Here is a 16781-nt window from a genome sequence, read left to right on the forward strand (position 1 = left end):
CCTATCGGCAGCGGGGAGGAAGGTTCCCTTCATTTCCTAAGCGCCAGCAAAGCTTCTAAACCCTAATCCCTCGCTAAGCTGGAGCTGCCGGGCCACGTCCAAGGACAAACCCCTAGCCCCGTCCTCCACCTGCACATGGGGCCGCGTGGCCTCCACGTCCCGCTGAGCTGTGGGATGATGGAGGCCGGGCTGAGGCCGAGCCTTCACACCATATCAGCCTCCATCCTCGTGCCTCCATCAGCCTCGTGTTGTGTTGGTCTCCATCTAGTCTATCTTTGGTGGCCACCAGTGGAGTGCTGCGTGAGGCTGGCAGCGGGGACCAGGGGCCGGACCCCAAAAAAAGTCTCTGGGGTGGCTGTTAACACCCAGATCTCGGCAGCGGGAAGGCCGCCTCCCTCAAAGCACCTCCACCTGCCCTCCACTTCGGGGTGGGGGACACCCCACCTCTGCGCACCCCCCTTAGCATCCTCTCCGCTCCTCTCCGCGCCCGCGGGGCTGCCGTCACCCTGCCCAGCTCCTGCCGCGCTGATTGGCTGCGGGTGACGTCAACGCTTTTTTTTTTCCTTTTTTCTTTTTTTTTTTTTTTTTTTTTTTTTCCTTCCCCCCCCCCCTCCCTCCTCCTCCTCCTCCCTCCCTCCCGAGGCATGACCTCATCGCCGGCGCATTCCCGGCGGCGCGGAGCGGCGCGGAGCAGCGCGGAGCTGTGCGCACCCGGTGCGCGCCCCGGTGCGGGATGCGGGCCCCGCGGCACCGCCAGCGGCCGCGCCAGCGGAAAACCCGCGGAGCGGCGAGGCTGGCCCCGCCAGGGTCAGTGCGGGCCGGGGGGGGGCGGCCGGGGGGGTTCCCCATCCCCTCTGGGTGCCCGGAGGTGGGAAAAATTGGGGAGGGGTGTTTGCACGCACGGAAAAAAAAAAAGAATGAGGTGGGAAAGCGTCGAAATGGGGAGTTCGGGGGTAGCATTGGAGGTGGGGAGGTGGGTGTCCCCGAGGGGATGGGGTGGGTGGGGAGGTGTAGGGTGGCATGGGGTGGGGTGGGAAGGTGTTTCGGCTCGGTGCTGGGGGGAGCGTTTGGGTTTGGGGAGGATGAAGGAGCTCGGAGGGGCACCCCGTGTCCTTGGCGTTGAAACGCGGCCGGCGTGGGTTCGGCACCGCTTCGCTGCCGTGGCTCCGAGCGACTGACGAGTTGAGCTGCCCCTTGGAAATCATCCCCTTGACCTCCCCTGAGGTGCGGGGAGCTGTTGACCTCCCCCCCAAGTTATCACCTAGTGATAAAGGTTGGTTTCTGTGTGCAGCACTGGTTGTTTTTACAAGATCCGTGATTATTTCCCTTATTGATAAATAAGTTCCTTCTCCTTCCTGCTCTGCCCCCCACCCCTTTCTCCTCCCCCAGAATTAAATTCCTGAGCAACAGCAAAAGCTGATGTCAGTGCTTCAGCTCACATTGGGGGAGCTCTGTGCACAGGTCAGTAATTTGCGGTTTTGGCGGAGGGAAGGACGCGGTGCGGTGCTGTTTTGTTAAGGATATTTGGATTTTCGGGGCACGGATGCGTTTGTCGTTTGCACTGCGGCGGTGTCAGCAGCTCCCTGGCGGGCAGCGCAGCTCCGCATGAGCATGTGTCAAAGAGCCTGTCCCTGTCCCAGGCAGATAGCGGGGACGAGTGACCCCCTCTAATTTGGGGTGCAAAGACAGGGACCCCCCAGGGAACGGTCGGGAAGCCCAGGGAGCAGCAGGCGATGCTGAGGCTCGTGCCTGGCAGCCCAGGGGCCATGTTAACCTTGAAAGCAGCCTGCCCGTGGAGCGGTGTTTGGGGCTGGCTCGCATTGTCTGGTCCTCCGCGAGGGCGAAAGGCTTGGGGCACGGCCGCAGGGAGCTTTGTTTTCCAAAGGGCTGGATGCTCGGGGCTGGATGCTCGGGGGCTGCTGCGTACGGGTTCGGCCTCTGTCAGCTGGCGGAGGGCGGCTGTGCTGGGAGGATGCTCTGCGCTGCAGAAGAGGTTTTGGCTTGCTTTGTTTTTCCTTGCGATGGCTCCCAAAGCAAAATGAGCTGCTGCAGCAAGAAAACCCACCTACCTAGAGCTGGATGGATGGGGGATTTCTGGCTGGAATAGCCACGAGGGCTATGCGGATGTCTTCTCCCCGGCTGCGACGGGCACGGCCATGCTGGCAGGGTGTGTTTGGGGAGGGCTGCCCGAGCGGATGGGACCAGAGGGGACATTTGGGGCTGCCGAGCAGCAGCTGGATGCCGGGATGCCTCTCTGCAGTGGCAGAGCCTTGGAATCGCTCTTGAATTGTGCTGCTTGAATCACTCGGAATCGGTTCAGGCAGCACAAACCTGGCTGCGGGTGGTCTGCGAGCGCTGCTGCTGCGATGGCAGCGGTGCACACCAAAGGGGTTTTCACACGGCGCTTCAGCCCACCCTGGTTTGCGGCTGTCCCTGCCTTGATGCAAGGTAAGGGAACACAGGAGGAAGCCCTGGATCCTGCACTGCTTTTTGGAATCCAGCCTCAGCTAGGCTTGGGAGACCGAGCTCCTCAGGAGCATTCACAGCAGGAGATTCACCGCATGGAGATTATGGCAAATATAGCACAGGGTTTGTATGCCCTGCATGTTTTTGCTGGGTGCCAGGCACCTTGCCGAGAAAGCCACTGAGGTGCCTGCATTCAGAGAGTTTGCCCCCTAAAATTCAGCACAACGCAATAATGATTGCCCAAATGCCTGAGAGGGCCGGGTAAGGCTTCTCATAGCGTGTGGCCCACAGAAAACCAGGGTTCACCCTGCAACCTCCTGCCTCCCCAAAACAAAACACTCCCAAAAGGGGGCTGCGGCTCAGCAGAATTTCTCCAAATGACCTCTCTCAGCGTGGGGATGGATTGAGCAAGGTCCTACTCCATCTATCCCTACCCTTTCCCCCTGCACCAGCTGCGTTAATCCACGTAACAAACACGGGGTGTGCTAAAGGTGCCTTCCTCTTCTGTTTTGTTCCATTGCCCGTAAGGGAGGCTGCTGGTAGGGATCAGAGGTTAGTTTCTCTGCAGCACAGCTCTGTTCAGGCTCGGATCCCAAAGCCCTGGCTGCGCGCAGGTGCAGAGCATATTCACAGTATCGGGGATGGGAGCAGGAAAAGGAGGTGCTCCAGTGCTTGGCAGCCTTGATTTATGGCCCGGGCTTGTAGGACACCGCCGTCATCCTCAAACAGCTACAGCAAACTCAATCTGCTGGGGTGATAAAAGAAAAACAGCTTGCAAATGCCGGCTCCTCTGCCCGGCAGGGCAGCTGGAAGACCAGCCTAGGAAGCGTGGGGCCTTTTCCCCTCCACTGTGGGATGAACAGCAGTGTTTAGGAGAGCTGGCTGCAGGGACCTCCTCTCACCCTGCTCCTCTCCTTGCTGCTATGCAGAGGGAGCTCCTGCAGCCAGACCTTCAGCGCTGTCCTCACCCGGCGGGGAAAGCTGGCGAGCGCTCCTCGGCATCCTGCTGCCCTCTGGGTTTTAAAACCTGTTTTTCAAGCCTTAAAATTTTGTCTCTGAAGATACACCTGTCCTGCCTGATGCCGAGTGGGAAGGAGGCACCTGACAGGCTTGGGGAAGGCAGACAAGTGGCCTGGGATCGTCCATCAGATAAGGAGCCAAGCAAGCTCTCTGCTCAAGATTTTTCTAAAGCTTGCTCGGGGAGCCCTGCGCATGCGTGGCGAGCAGGGTTACAGCACAGCCGAGGGAACGGGGGGGCTGTAAAACCCACCGTGCCAATGGGAAATGGAGGCTGAGGCTGCCCGCAGAGCCAGGCGGAGCAGGGAGAGGAGAACCCCCAGCATGGAGGGAGCCTGTGGGGGCTGCAAGGAACGCTCCCGGGGGGGTTGCTGCTGCTCAGGACCTCTGGTTTGCAGCAGTGCCAAGCGGTGCTTGTTTGTAGGACTGGCATTCCAGCAGATAGGTGCAGTGGGAGCTCAGGGACTGAGGGAGAACCTGGAGGTGCTCACGGGGAACTGGTTCCCTGCGTGCAGAGCCTGGTAGTGCAAGCAGGGAGCAGTGGTGCAGGGGCTGTGCTGTATGAAAGAAGCGATGTGCTTTGCACTGACCCCATTTAAGAGCATACCAGCAAGGTATCTGGGGCTAGAAACCCTTCCTCGACTCTCTCTTTTCTTCCAGTTCCTCTCAAGTCTTTATTCCATGCTGTTTGCTGTGCATGGAAAGCCCTCGTGATCCCCGTTCACCCACCCTGGTGTGCATGTGCACGACTCGTCTGCCTTCGTTGTGACTTTCCTTTTAAACCAAGCCTTCGGGTTTCTCGGGGCAGAGACCTCATGTCGTTCAGGAATTTCTCCGAAGCACTTCAGGGTGCCCTTGCAATTTGCAGAGGAGGTTCCCCGGGTGGCATTTCTGTAGGGTGAGTTATGGGAGCCTCCTTTCTGAGCCTGCTGATGACTGGGAATGGGTTATTTGGTGACCAGAAGGACAAGACGACCCATTCTGGTGTTGAAGTCAGGCCTGCTTTGAGGGACAGAGGTCGGGCTGGGTTTGCTCCTGAGGCCTTTTCCAACCTAAATAATGCTATGACTGTTCTGTAGCTACCTGCCTTCCTGCTGCTCCCAGGCTGTTGTAAAATGCCTGTGGTTAGGTGGCGATGGCGAGGGGACCTGAAAAGAGGCAGACCACTGCTTTGATCCCGTATGGAGACTGCAGTGACGGCACAGCCCTGGCATCCAGCCCCCATAGCCCGTCCTGCCGTGCTGCTAATGCCGTGCTACATCCTTCTGCTCTGTCCCTGCCTCCTGGCCTTACTCAGCTGGCACATAGGTGCACGGTGTGCCCACATCCACAGCTTTTCATCTGCCTGTTGTGTGTGTTGTTTTTTTTTGTTTGTTTGTTTGTTTGTTTGTTTTATAGCAGGGGATTTGGTTCTTTGAGGAGCACTGCTGTATTAAGCGAGCAAGCGGTAATTCAGCTGATGCAGCAGAAGCCCTGGTGGGAATTTCAGCCTGCTTATTAGGTGCTTGCAGTTTGTTTTTTTTTTCCAAGCAAGTCAAGCCATCCCCACGCATTAAACCTGTCCCTGCTTCAATTGCACACCTCCCCTTGAAACCCAGCCTCTGCTGGGTAAATCCAGGCCATCTTCGCTCCAAACACCGAGGGTCCCTCACTCTCCAGGGCCTTCCATTGACATGCAGCATCCCCAACTGTTCTCACCTCGCCACCAACAACCCCTGAGCTTGTGATGGCAGCCTGGTCCTGCTCGAGCCGTATCTCGAGTGGAGTTATTCATGCCATCTCCCTCAGCTTGGCCACGAGCCCTGCATGGGGAGCAGGCGGGCGCATCCCCAGCCTCGCTTGGCACTGGCGGCTGCTGAGCGGAGAGCTGGTGAGGAGAGGGTGCCAGCACTGCTGATGGGCAAGCTGGCCTGTGGAAAATATGTTCACTGCGTGTACGTGGGGCAGGGAAGCCGAACAGTGAATGGCCATCCCCACCTAACACCCCATCTAATGGTCAGCGGACCCTGTAGGGATGTCCAAGGTGGCGCTCTGAATTATTCTGTGGGGTGCTAGAAGGTCAGAGCACCTCCAGCACACCCAGTGAAGTTGGCTGATGGGAAAAAAAAAAAAAAAGAAAAAAAAAAAGAGGGGGGAAAAAAAGAATGCAAATCTCTGACCGGGCAGAATCTCCCTAGACACATCCTTTTGTCGAGCATTTGCATTGTACCATTAAAAATAGATCGGTGCATTCTCCGCTTGCTTGCTGAATGCTGATGCCTGTAATTCTGTGTCATCCTCGCAATCCCTCCTGCTTTGAGCTTGGCTGCCTCTTTGTCTGGCACCTGAGCAGGGTTCATTCAGCAGTAACTGATACAGAGATAAGTGCGAGCTCCGCTGGAGTCGTGCCGGGCGGGTGGGAAGGTGAGGAGGGCTGAGCTGGTGGCACCTCGCTGGGGTCAGCCCTCCGGGGACAAGGCTGGGTGTGCTCACACACGCTTACAGTCATGGGGCCCCCACCAGTGACCAGTTGGGCCTTCTGGTGTGGAAGCTGGCAGGAGGATGGGGAAGCTCTGGGTTTATGTCCTGATGCATCACTTTATTTATTTATTCATTCTGAAACTGAGAAAATCCCATGGTATGTGATGCCACAGTGCCCAGCTAACAGGCTGGCCTGTGGGACTTCTTGCACCAGGAGCTGTAGGGGCTGCGGGGCAGCGTGGTCAATAGGCTCATGCTTGTCTGGTGTGGTGAGGATGGAGGGAGAGCTGCCAAACCCTTTGTCTGACCCCTGTGTCACCTCAGATTAACCAAACGAAACCAGCCGGTGACAAACCACAGCCCCCAGGGCAGGAGGAGGGAGTGGGGTAGGGATGCCAGCTTGGTCCTTGCCTGTCCGGGGTGTCTTTTCTCGATAAAGGTAATCCTTTGCAACCCCAAGCTGGTGCTTTCTCATTGTGTCTTGACAAGAGGTAGAGCCCCAGCTGACAAGTGCTAATTCATCCCAAACAATTCAGCTATTGTGTGCATGTAGGAAATTCAGCAAGCCTTGGGCCAGGTCAGGAAAGCCTTGCAAAGCACGTGTTACCGCCCTGGTGGATGTGTCACCCCACGGAAAATCAGCGTTTCGGTTGAATTTTGGGTCTCCTAAGAAGAGACAGAGTTTCAGTGGGCACAGAGTGGCATAGCTGCTGATGTTTTGACCTGCTGCCTTGAAGAACCACAGCCCGACCTTGTCTTTCTTCCCCTCAGCACGTAGGGGTCGTGGGAAATAGTGGGAAGCCTTTCTCCAGGAAACCCAACCTGCATCCAGCAGGTATTTATGGCGTCTGCTGTCCTGGGAGAAGGCAGCCGGACCAGCCCTCCTGAAGCATCCAGCTGCATACCTTTCTGGGCTGCCTCAGTCTGTACCTATTGCAAAAAGGCAAACAAGCTACTGGAGATCCCAAGATAAGCCCACGGAGTGGTCTCTGCTGGCCTTATCCAGTGGAGATGCAGCAGAAGTGGGGATATCAGGTGGTGGGGATCGAGGGCCCTGAAATCATCACTGTGTCTGGGTTCCCCTCATGTTCTCCTCCTTCCAGCCTGCCGTGACACATGCCAGGCTGCTCAAAGGGGAAGGTGCTTTCGGCTCTGAGGCATGAGCCTGGCCATCTCTCAGCTTGGCAGGAGGAGGGTGGAAATGGGATAGCTTTGGTATTAGAAAGCAGCATGCCTGGGCACTCCGTCCTCAGCGTGGGCAAATGGCTGGCTGGGCAGGGATAACCTTCGGTCCTGGCTTTTGTAGGCTTTAAAATGGAAGCTTGTGCTGATGCTATGGGGGAAAAACATATAAATGATCTTAAAAGTACGAGTCCAGGAGGAGGAGATGGTGGCTTTGTCACCTAGACTCGGGCAGTTTAGCCTGCTGTGCTTCCCCATTGGCTTTTCCTGACCCAGTGGCACTCAGATCTCCAGAAATCGTTCTGGGAGCAGAACCCAAGCCCACCCAGAGTTGTTGGTGCAACCTTCAGCCACCTCCTCCGATGGAGGAGCTCCTTCCCTCCAGCATCCTCCGTGCGGAGGCTGCCCCTTCCCAACGCTGCTCTGCACGGAGGGGTTGTGCAGGGGCTCTCCTCCGGGGAGGGCCTTCTGGCTTGGGGAGAAGGTGCCCATGGTGTGTCAGAAGTGGAGAATGGGGAAGTGAGATGAGCATCGATGAGGCTGTGTGGTGCTGGTCTGTCCTGGGAAAGCCCCTGTGGGTCTCGGAGGGTGAGAACAGGGCAGCAGCCATGGAGGGGCAACCCGGTGCTGCCGTCTCATCTTTGTGCTCCTGGGGGTCACAAAATGTCCTTCCTCCCACCCTTTAGCTTCTCTAGGGAGAGGTGGGCAAGCAGACTTCGTGTCTGGCTTAATGAATGTGGTTAATGGTGTTTTTTCACCTCATTTGGAGGAGGAGGAGGAAAAAAACACTCCATTTTCCCATCTCCAGCAGAGAAATCTTTTGTGCTGCTTTTTAAAGGGATCTTGATCAGCTGCTAAGGGATTGGCAGCAGTTACATCACTTCCAATGCAGCTACTGCAGGCACCTCACGGCTTCGTCCTGCTGCCACCCCGGGGGACCATTTGTGCTCCAAATCCCCCTCCGTGGGAGAAATCCCGCACCCCTTGCTAGGAGGGAGAGGCGGCTGTGCCGTTCGGGATGTGCTGTGAGCAGCAGAAGGGGGTCAGTAGATGGGCTTAGAAGCAGATGGGATGGAGCAAGGGGAGGCACCCCGGGGTTTCCTAAAGGCTGGTCCTGCCCCGTCCCGCTGAGCTGGAGGCATGCAGAGCGAGCATCCCTCTGGGGCTGGGATGGAGCCGAAGGCACCGCGGTGGCATCGCCTCGGGCCGGAGCCGCAGCCGTTGCCTGGCAGCTGCGGGTTTCCAGGGAAACCAGAGGTGCTAACTTGTTAATGAGCCCCGCGTCCCTGATTGCTGCTGCGAAATAATAATAATTAGCCGTAGGCCCATGATTTAGGAATCCCTCAAACGGCACGAGCCTGCCGAGGGGAGCTTGCTAAGTGCCGAAGGACTTGGAAGAAATGGGGATGGGGATGAAGAAGGGGTGGAGAGCTTGGCAGAGATGCCATGTTTCACACTGGAAACAGGTTTGAGAAGGGTTTGGATTGGAATTGACCTTAAAGCCCACCCAGTCCCAACCCCCTGCCACGGGCAGGACCCCTCCCACCAGCCCAGGCTGCCCCCAGCCCCATCCAGCCTGGCCTTGGGCACCTCCAGGCATGGGGCACCCACAGCTCCTCAGGAGGTTGATGGGCTCAGAGCTGCCTGTCCCCAGGGTTGTTCCCTTAGCTCTGTGCTCAGGAATGTGTGGGTGCCTCTTCCAGCACCCCCATTGCCAGATTTGCCCCTTCCCACATCTTCACCTCTGCGCAGCCTGGCTCATGAGGCAGATCGCAGCACCTCCAGGTCCTCCACCAGCAGCCAGCCCTATCCTACTTCTGCTCTTCAGCTCCTTCATTTTGCAAGTTCTCCTTTGCTAGAAGCAGGTGTTGGTCTCCAAAATACCTCGGGAGATGAGCAGCAGTGCATCTGAGGTCCTTTGCTGCGTGTCCCCTGCAGGCTGGGAAGCACCACTGAATTGCTGCCTGCACTGTGGCTGTTCTCCTCTTGTTTTTTTTTTTCCCTTTTCCTCTTCATCTTGGTCACGTCTGCCCATATTTATTTTGAACGGAAATAGGAAACAGCAGTGGAAAGAAGTGGGAAAGGGCTAGGAGAAGAGGGAAGTGTTGAGTAGTAGGAAGCTAGGAGCTCCTGAACAGGACCACGAGTGGAGGGTAGAGATCTCCAGGACACAGCTACGAGCTTGGTGAGACAAGTAGACGCACCGGTTGGTGAGGTTTATGGTTGCTTCAGAAACATGCTGGCCTTCCTGTTAACATCTCTGGTACAAGAGAAACCAGATCCATGCCCATCCCGTAACCACGTACCTCTGCCGGGGCTTTGTGCAAGAGAAGTAATTGAGGAAGTGGCCTCCCCCTTGTGACTGCTGGGCCAGCGCAGGGCCGAGCTCCCGTGGTCCGTCCTGCCACGGGGACAGACCCAGGTCAGGGTGTGTTTGGGGTTTTCTTCCTTCTGGCTGACCAGAAGAGGATGGAAAGGGCGTTTGCCCTTAGCCTGGCTCACAGCACCCATCTGTGCCAAGGTCCTGGTGGCACCCTTCACAAAGCACATGTGTCCGTGGAGGTAGCAGCAGGGATGGAGTGCCGATGGTTGCCCAGGCTGGGTGTTGGGCTCCCTGCCCGTCCTTCCATCCAGCTTGGCCCCTCCTGCCTCGCTGTCCCCATTCAGCTAAGCCTTGCGCCCATCTCCCTCATTACAGGCACTCCAGGGAGAGGTGGGATTAAAGGATTATGGTAATATTCTTCGGGAACACTCAAGAAGATTAAGATGGCTTTAATAAACTGATAAGCGAGGGACACAGGTACACTTCTGAAACCCCAATTTAGGTCCCAGGTTAACCTTTTCCCCTGTGCTGGAGACAAGTCTCTGGTCACCGTGGTGGGGTGGCAGGAGACCTCTTACTTCGTGGTGCTCCCTGTCTGTGCCTCCTCCTTTCCAATCCCTTGGAATTTGCATTAGGGTTGGCCTACAAGAGGGCGACATACAAGCTCAGGACCCGGTTCCTTCTCAATCTTGGGTCTACCACCAAGGTTACAGCGGCCTAAGACCACGCTCTGTCGGACATCTCCCTCCAAAGGCTCCAGGAAGGGGAGGCAGCATGGGCCTGCCTTGCCATGCCTCCCTCCACATCTCCCTGCTGGAGCTGGGTGTCAGAGCAGGCTCACTTGTGTCGCCTGTCTCTGCCACCAGCTCTAACTGGCCGTGCTGGAGCAGACAGACATCTGTCCAGATGTTTGGGTGGCTGTTAGCAGAGGTGGGGAACCTCTTGTGCCTTCCCTGACTTCACCCCCCCCGCGCTCCCAGTCACCTGTCAGAACTCGGTGCGTGGAAAGCCTCTTCCAAACAGGCTTCTCCCAGAGCAGTTGGGAGATCTGGGATCTTCTGGCTTTCCCAAGCCCCTCTAATTGTGTCTGACCCCCCCAAGGTTCACCCTCGCTCGTTTTCTGGGGAGCAGATATCCTGTTATCTTGCAGACACTGTGCAATGTGTCCGATGCATCGGATCACTCCTTCCTCCCACTTCAGCCTCTCATTCTTATCCCTCTGCCTCAGCATTATCCCCAGCTTTTTGTCTGTCGCCTCCCTCCGCTCCCTTTTATTTCTTGGATGTAATTGGAAGAGCTGAGAAGAATTCGCAGCCTGCTGTCCTGATGGGGATGGGAAGCAGAAAGCGATTTGGGGAGTGGGGTGTGAAAGAAAGACGGAGGGGAAAAGCTGGCTAATTTGCATCCTTTCTGAGTGCCCTGGCTCTATAGCCAAGGTACAGCAGGGGGTCTTCTGGCAAGGCAGCAGCAATGTAATGAGGTGTGTCATATCCCAGCAGGAGCCAGCCTCGCTCCCCCTATCACCCCCTAATTAGAACTGTTTCAATTTTTAAGCCCCCCCCGGAGGAGTGCTGCGGGGAGGGGAGAGGCGAGGGGGGACCGTGAGCCGCCCGCCGTGGGGCCGGGGACAGCGGTGCCACCGTGCAATGGGGCTGCGAAGGGCTTTGTGCCAGGAGGGGCCGGCGCTGTGGCAGCATTTAGGGGATTTTTTTTCCCCCTTAAGTTGAATAGATGTGCTAACAGCATGCGTGTGATGCGGGGTCATCTACCCCCTGCTTTGGGGAGCTGCCCAGCAATGTGGCGGGGCTGCTAAGGGTCGTGGGCCAGAGACCTGTGGATTCTGAAGCCCCCATCCTCGTATTCTGCAGCCCCATGTCCTGTCCCTGCGAGCTGGCTGAGTCCTCCAGGTCTGGTGATGGGGAGCAGAGGTCCCTGTCATTTCACCCAGAGATACGGTGCAGTAGAAATGAGCATTGGGCTTGGTGTAAGGACCTTTTGTTTCCTTGGTGTAAAAGTTCTCATGAGGCTGAGGCATGCAGCACCTTTCCCTGTACAAGTGGGACAGCACCAGGCACCGTGTAGCCTTGTTGCTGCAGTACCGTGCCCTCCCCAAGTGTCTCTGTGTCCTCCTTTGGGGCCTGCACCACGAGGGCTGACGGTGTGGGAGCTTCTACGAGCTGCTGGCTTACCCAGATCAGGGTGCCTCATAAGCCTTCTGCAGTTCATAGACCAAATCCTGGCCCTGCAGAAGTCAATGAAGGTCTTTACGCTGGCCTTTTCAGGCACGGTAGTCATAGTCCTCCTAATTCAGATGCATTAAAGCTCCCATGCAACAGCTTGTGGGTTCGCTCTAAAACACCGTCTGGCAGGAACAAGAGGAGCCTGGTAATAGCCCTGCTTATTTTCTGAATGGCCGCCGCAGCATTAAAACCTAATGCCATTAAAACAGGCCTGCAATGACGTGTGCCATTAAAACCTAAGGACTGCCAAAAGGTGCCTATGCGAGGAGCTGCTCTGCGGGTGCTGTGACCCAAGGGGCTCCCGAGTTGTGAGGTGCACTGGGAGGGTGAACAGGGAGCGGGCACGGGTGGCTTCTCCCAGCAGAAGACACCAGGGTCCCCTGAAGAGCCCTGAGCCTCAGGGAAAAACAGGGAAAAGGCTGCTCCCAGCCTGTTAAATCTGACATGGCTTCCAGAAGCTATTAGACAAATTCTTGGAGGAAAGCTCCACCGAGGGCTATTAAACACAAAGAAAAAACCTTTGGCCTGGGAAGCTCCTGAGCCACGGATGCCTGGGAGGTGTGCCTGCACCCTTGTGCCCTCCTGAGGTCCTCCTCGAGGACTCAGCCCCAGGTGAGCACCTGGTTTTGCTGCCACCTGACCGCCGTTTTCCCCCTTCCCTCTCCCTCCAGGTTCAGCACAATGAGTCGGCACCCTGGGCACTAGCAGCGTGAAGAGCCTGGGACGGGAGCTGCCCCACTTGCACCTCGCCCCACCACTGCTTCCCCTGGGGGAGACGGGTGCCAGCCCCTCCCTGCCCTCGCACCCCTTGCCCCCGCTCGCCGCAGAGGGGACGGGCCCGGTATGGCCGGGGACAGGCTCCCACGCAAAGTGATGGATCCGAAGAAGCTGGCCAGCCTCCTGAGGAACGGGGCGGAGGGCACCCTGGTCATCGACAGCCGCTCCTTCGTGGAGTACAACTCCTGGCACGTCCTCAGCTCCGTCAACATCTGCTGCTCCAAGCTGGTCAAGAGGCGGCTCCAGCAGGACAAGGTCTCCATCACGGAGCTCATCCAGCCCGCCTCCAAGATGAAGGTACGGGGTCTGGCCCTCGCCTGTCCTTGTGGAAACCTCTCCCCCAGGAGAAAGATGCAGGGTGGGGGGATGCATTTCCATCCGGCCATGCCTGGCCCGTGTGACCTGCTCCTCCCTCCCTGCACCCTGTTACCTGCTGCCTTCCCTCTGGCACCCCGTCCACCCCACAGGGCTGTCCTCGGGGACCTGCTCGTTGCCCCCACCCCAGTGACACGGCATCCCCCTCCCCAGGCCAGCCTAACAGGTACGTCAGCCTCAGGGCTTGCCCTGCGCTGGCAAGCAGCCCCCCAAAGCCTTCCTGGAGCTGTAAGCTTAATCCCTTGCTAAAAACTCTTCCCCTCCCCTCTGTCATCTCTAACTCCATTCAGGGACATGTAATCCTCCTCCCTTGTGACGCCAGGAGCTCTTATCCGGTGTCATGGCATATTATCTCTCCCGGGCTCCTCTCTCTATCTCTCCTGGTTAAATAATAGAGGTGGCTCCAAGCCACGGCTGGCTGGCCGAAATAGTGCTGGGTGCCCCCGCGGTGGCTTGGGCAGGGTCCTGCCCTCTGTGGGTGACCAGGGGGAGGGTGGCCTGGCACCTCTCCCCTCCAGGCTCCCCAGGGACCCGTCACCCCATCCGCCACACGTCCCCAAAGTACCACATCCCCAAAATGCCACATCCCCTCCGCAGCATGCTTTTGGCAAGGGGACCCCCTGCCTCCCCCTGCCCCGCATTTTGGGGCTCTGCACCCCCACGGCAGCCCACTCCTTTACCGATGCGCTCCTGCTTTTACCATTCCCCAGCATCCCCCCCCCCCCCTCACCCCATCCCCGTAATTTTATGGCAAAACGAGGGTAATTCAGGCGATTAATCAAATGCTGGGCCCAGCTGGAGCCATCTGCGGCGTGTCCCCCCCCCGCCACCCCGCGAAGCCACCGCGGCCCGCATTGGCTGCCGGTGACATCACCCTGCCGGGATCAAGGAGCCGGGGAGGGGGGGCCCGGCCTCGCTCCAAGCTGCTCCAGCCATGGGGCTGGCCGCTTCGGAGGGGATTGCAGGGAGCGATTCCCCAGCGGCCTGAGCCCTTCGTCAATCCCCCGGGCGAATAAAGCAAAGAATAATCAGTTTTGGCGAGCCGGGAGCCGGTGTGGCGCAGCCGCCCTCCTCCCGGCCAGGGTCACCTCTGCAGTGGCCGCCGTCACGTGGAGCAGCAGCAGCAGCAGCAGCAGCAGCAGCAGCAGCAATGCGACTTTGGGGTGGGGGCAGAAAGAGGAGGATGGGGAGCACCAAGAGTTAACGTCAGCTGATGCAGGCCCGCCTGCAACGCTGCAGCTCGCAGCCGCAGAGATGCCGCAGCGGGCGGCAGCAGCTCCCAAAGGATGCTCCTGCGCCAGCACAGGTGGCTCCCACCCTGGCTCTGCCCTGCTAAGGGTTGTCCCCAACCTTCACGGTCACCTAGGGGCTGCCGGTGTCCCCGTGCAAGGAGCAGCCGCCTCCTCCCAGTCCTGCATCATTAAGCAGCTCTCTGGATACCAAGCGGGGATGCAACACGAACCCCGTGGCAAGGGTGTTTTGGGGATGCTCAGCCCAGGAATTAATTAAGCTTCAGGGTGTTCTTATGAGGTTAAGCCAATTGCCCCGGGCAGCTGGGGGGAAAAGGAGGGGGGTCATGGCCGTATGCTCAGCTGGCACAAAGCGAGGTGTTGCCTGTGGTTTGGGGTGTTCAAGCCTTTTGTGCCGCTGTCCCCATGTGGAGGGTGGCAGGAGGCTGAGCGGTGGCAGCGGGAGGATGGAGATATGGGCATGTCCCCTGGGGCAAGAAGGCGGGTCAGGATCTGGGGAAAAACGTTCTGCTTTGGGCAACGTGGAGAAGGGGAGCCTTTATTTTCAGGGCTCGCCGGTGCACCTGCCGAAGGGTGATCAGCAAAGTGGTGGGGACAGGGGGGGACAGGGGCACGGCTGGTGCTGGGAGCAGATGGCAGGAAGGGTGACATCAGTGGCGCGATTGTCCGGCCCCATTATTCCTCCTGACGGGCCTCCCGCCCTCCTCCCGCTTCCTGCTCCCGGCCGGGGCTGCTGAGACAAAGGCGGCCGGGAGCACCGCGCTGCTGCCCAGAAGGAAGGGGCACTGCTGGCAGCCCACCTCGATGCACTCCCCCGTCGCTTGCACAGCCCCAAAATCCCCAGACCTGCGCATCCCAGCCCCCACCAGGCACTGGTCATGTTTTGCCCATCGCCTGGCTGGGCAGAGGGCAACGCAGGGCAGTTTTCCGTCCTGATGTGAAGGGAGGGCACCACTGGCAACCCTCCTGGGTGCGCTGCTTTGGGGCAGTGCTGCGGGATAACAGCAAGTCTTGGGCAAGGACCATTTGCTGGGAAGGAAGAAATAGGGAAAAAAATATATCACCCTTTCTTCTTTTGTCACAATCTGCTTTTCATCTGCCCTGGAAATGTGGGCACAGCTAAGCCACCTCTCCCTGAGTCCTCTTGTGCACTGCTTCCCCGCTGGGCACAGAGATGCTGAACTCCATCGCTGCCCATGGACTGGGCTAGGAAACTGCAGCAGTAATCCATTTTCCAAAGGACTACTTTTATTTTATTCCCAGGAATTCCGATTATTACAGCAATAGTCACCCTCAGCACAAAAATGTGCTGTGCTACCTGCTCTGTTTTTGTTTTTAAACCTTTCTCCCGCTATCGGCTGGAATAATTCAGCTCCTCAGTGCCGTTTCGGGGGAAGAGGTTGTGGGAAATTCCTGCCTGGGGGTTTATTTTGATTTCTGGAGGGAAATGCTGAGAAGCTCACTTTTTTAAGATCTCCTTGGAAAGTCTTCCCACATCTTGACCTGTTCTCACTTCCTGAAATGCAGCTGTCTCTGGGAATGGCTACAGCAGCGGCTAGAGGCATGACAACGGTCCACCAGGGCTGTGGGGACATTTATTTATTTACTGGAGGAGCCTGGCCCTGGAAGCAGCTGCCTTGCTCAAGGGAAAGCCGGGGCTTAGTTCTGAGCCATGTGCCTGGCTGCTCTGTGTGTTTATGGAAGCCGTGTTATTTCAGTGGGGTGATTCACCGTGTTTTGAAACAAAATGGGGCTGTGATGTCCGGAGTAATTGGAATAATAAGGATACGTCACTCTTATCTTAGCCCAGATCACCTGGAGGGCTCAGAGCACTTTGCACAAGTGGCATCATCCCCGCTTAGCAGCCGGGGAGCGTGGAGCAGGCAGAGCCAGCACCGGGGTGTATCAAACCACCCGGTGCCCAAGACAAAATGTCCATAGGGAGATACCTCCGAGGTGGTGATGAGCTCCCCATTGATGTCCCATGGGCTCCCCAAGGATGCTTCTGCAAGGCTTGGGGGCAGAGACATGGGTGACTTGGTGGGACCATAGCACCTGAAGCAGAATCCTCTAGGTTGGGAAAGACCTTCAAGATCATCAAGTCCAAAGTAGCACCGTCAAGGCCAGCTGTGCCTCATGGCAAGCTGTGTGTCATCCTTTCCAGACGCTGCATCCCACCAGCAGCCCTTCAGCATCCTTCCTTTCTTGTGCACTCGGGCAGCAGAGGAGGAAAATGCTTGGGGATTGGACTTGATGATTGGACTTGGTGATGGTTGGACTTGATGATGTTGGTTGGACTTTATGATGATGTTTGGACTTGACGATGGTTGGACTTGATGTTGGTTGGACTTCATTATGATGGTTGGACTTCACGTTGGTTGGACTTGATGATGAGTGGTTGGACTTGATGATGATAGTTGGACTGGATGATCTTGAAGGTTTTTTCCAACCGAGGTGATTCTAGGGTTGGATGAAATCCATGCTGTCCCTGCTCCATCTGACCCGTGGGACTGGGAATGCCAGCACCACCACGTGTGATGTGCCACCAGAAAAATGAACCCTTCTCAAGCAAAGTGTATTTTTCTTCAAGCCCATCTCTGCCCTCAGCCCATTTCCGCAGCCCTTGCCCCACCGAGCAGGATATTTATTTTCTGCAGCTGGGCCACGCAAGGCCAGTGCTTGTTTGGCATT

At 57.4% G+C, this 16781-nt stretch overlaps 1 protein-coding gene across 2 annotated transcripts in view; it reads left to right on the forward strand.

Moving 5' to 3' along the window:
- Positions 1 to 674: 674 nt before the first annotated feature.
- The window catches only part of DUSP8 (dual specificity phosphatase 8), a 35974-nt gene continuing 19867 nt past the window's right edge, over positions 675 to 16781 (forward strand). Inside the window, exons 1-3 of one of the 2 annotated variants that reach the window (XM_082760650.1) lie at positions 727 to 807; positions 1390 to 1461; positions 12360 to 12762. In XM_082760650.1, the coding sequence (XP_082616776.1) occupies positions 12532 to 12762 (231 nt within the window). In that variant the 5' untranslated portion in view covers positions 727 to 807; positions 1390 to 1461; positions 12360 to 12531. Of the gene's footprint in view, positions 808 to 1389; positions 1462 to 12359; positions 12763 to 16781 lie in introns of both variants that reach the window. The other variant, XM_082760649.1, reaches the window with a different exon arrangement.

Source organism: Aythya marila (genome assembly GCF_965140915.1).
Source record: "Aythya marila genome assembly, chromosome: 5".
NCBI classification, from domain to species: Eukaryota; Metazoa; Chordata; class Aves; order Anseriformes; family Anatidae; genus Aythya; species Aythya marila.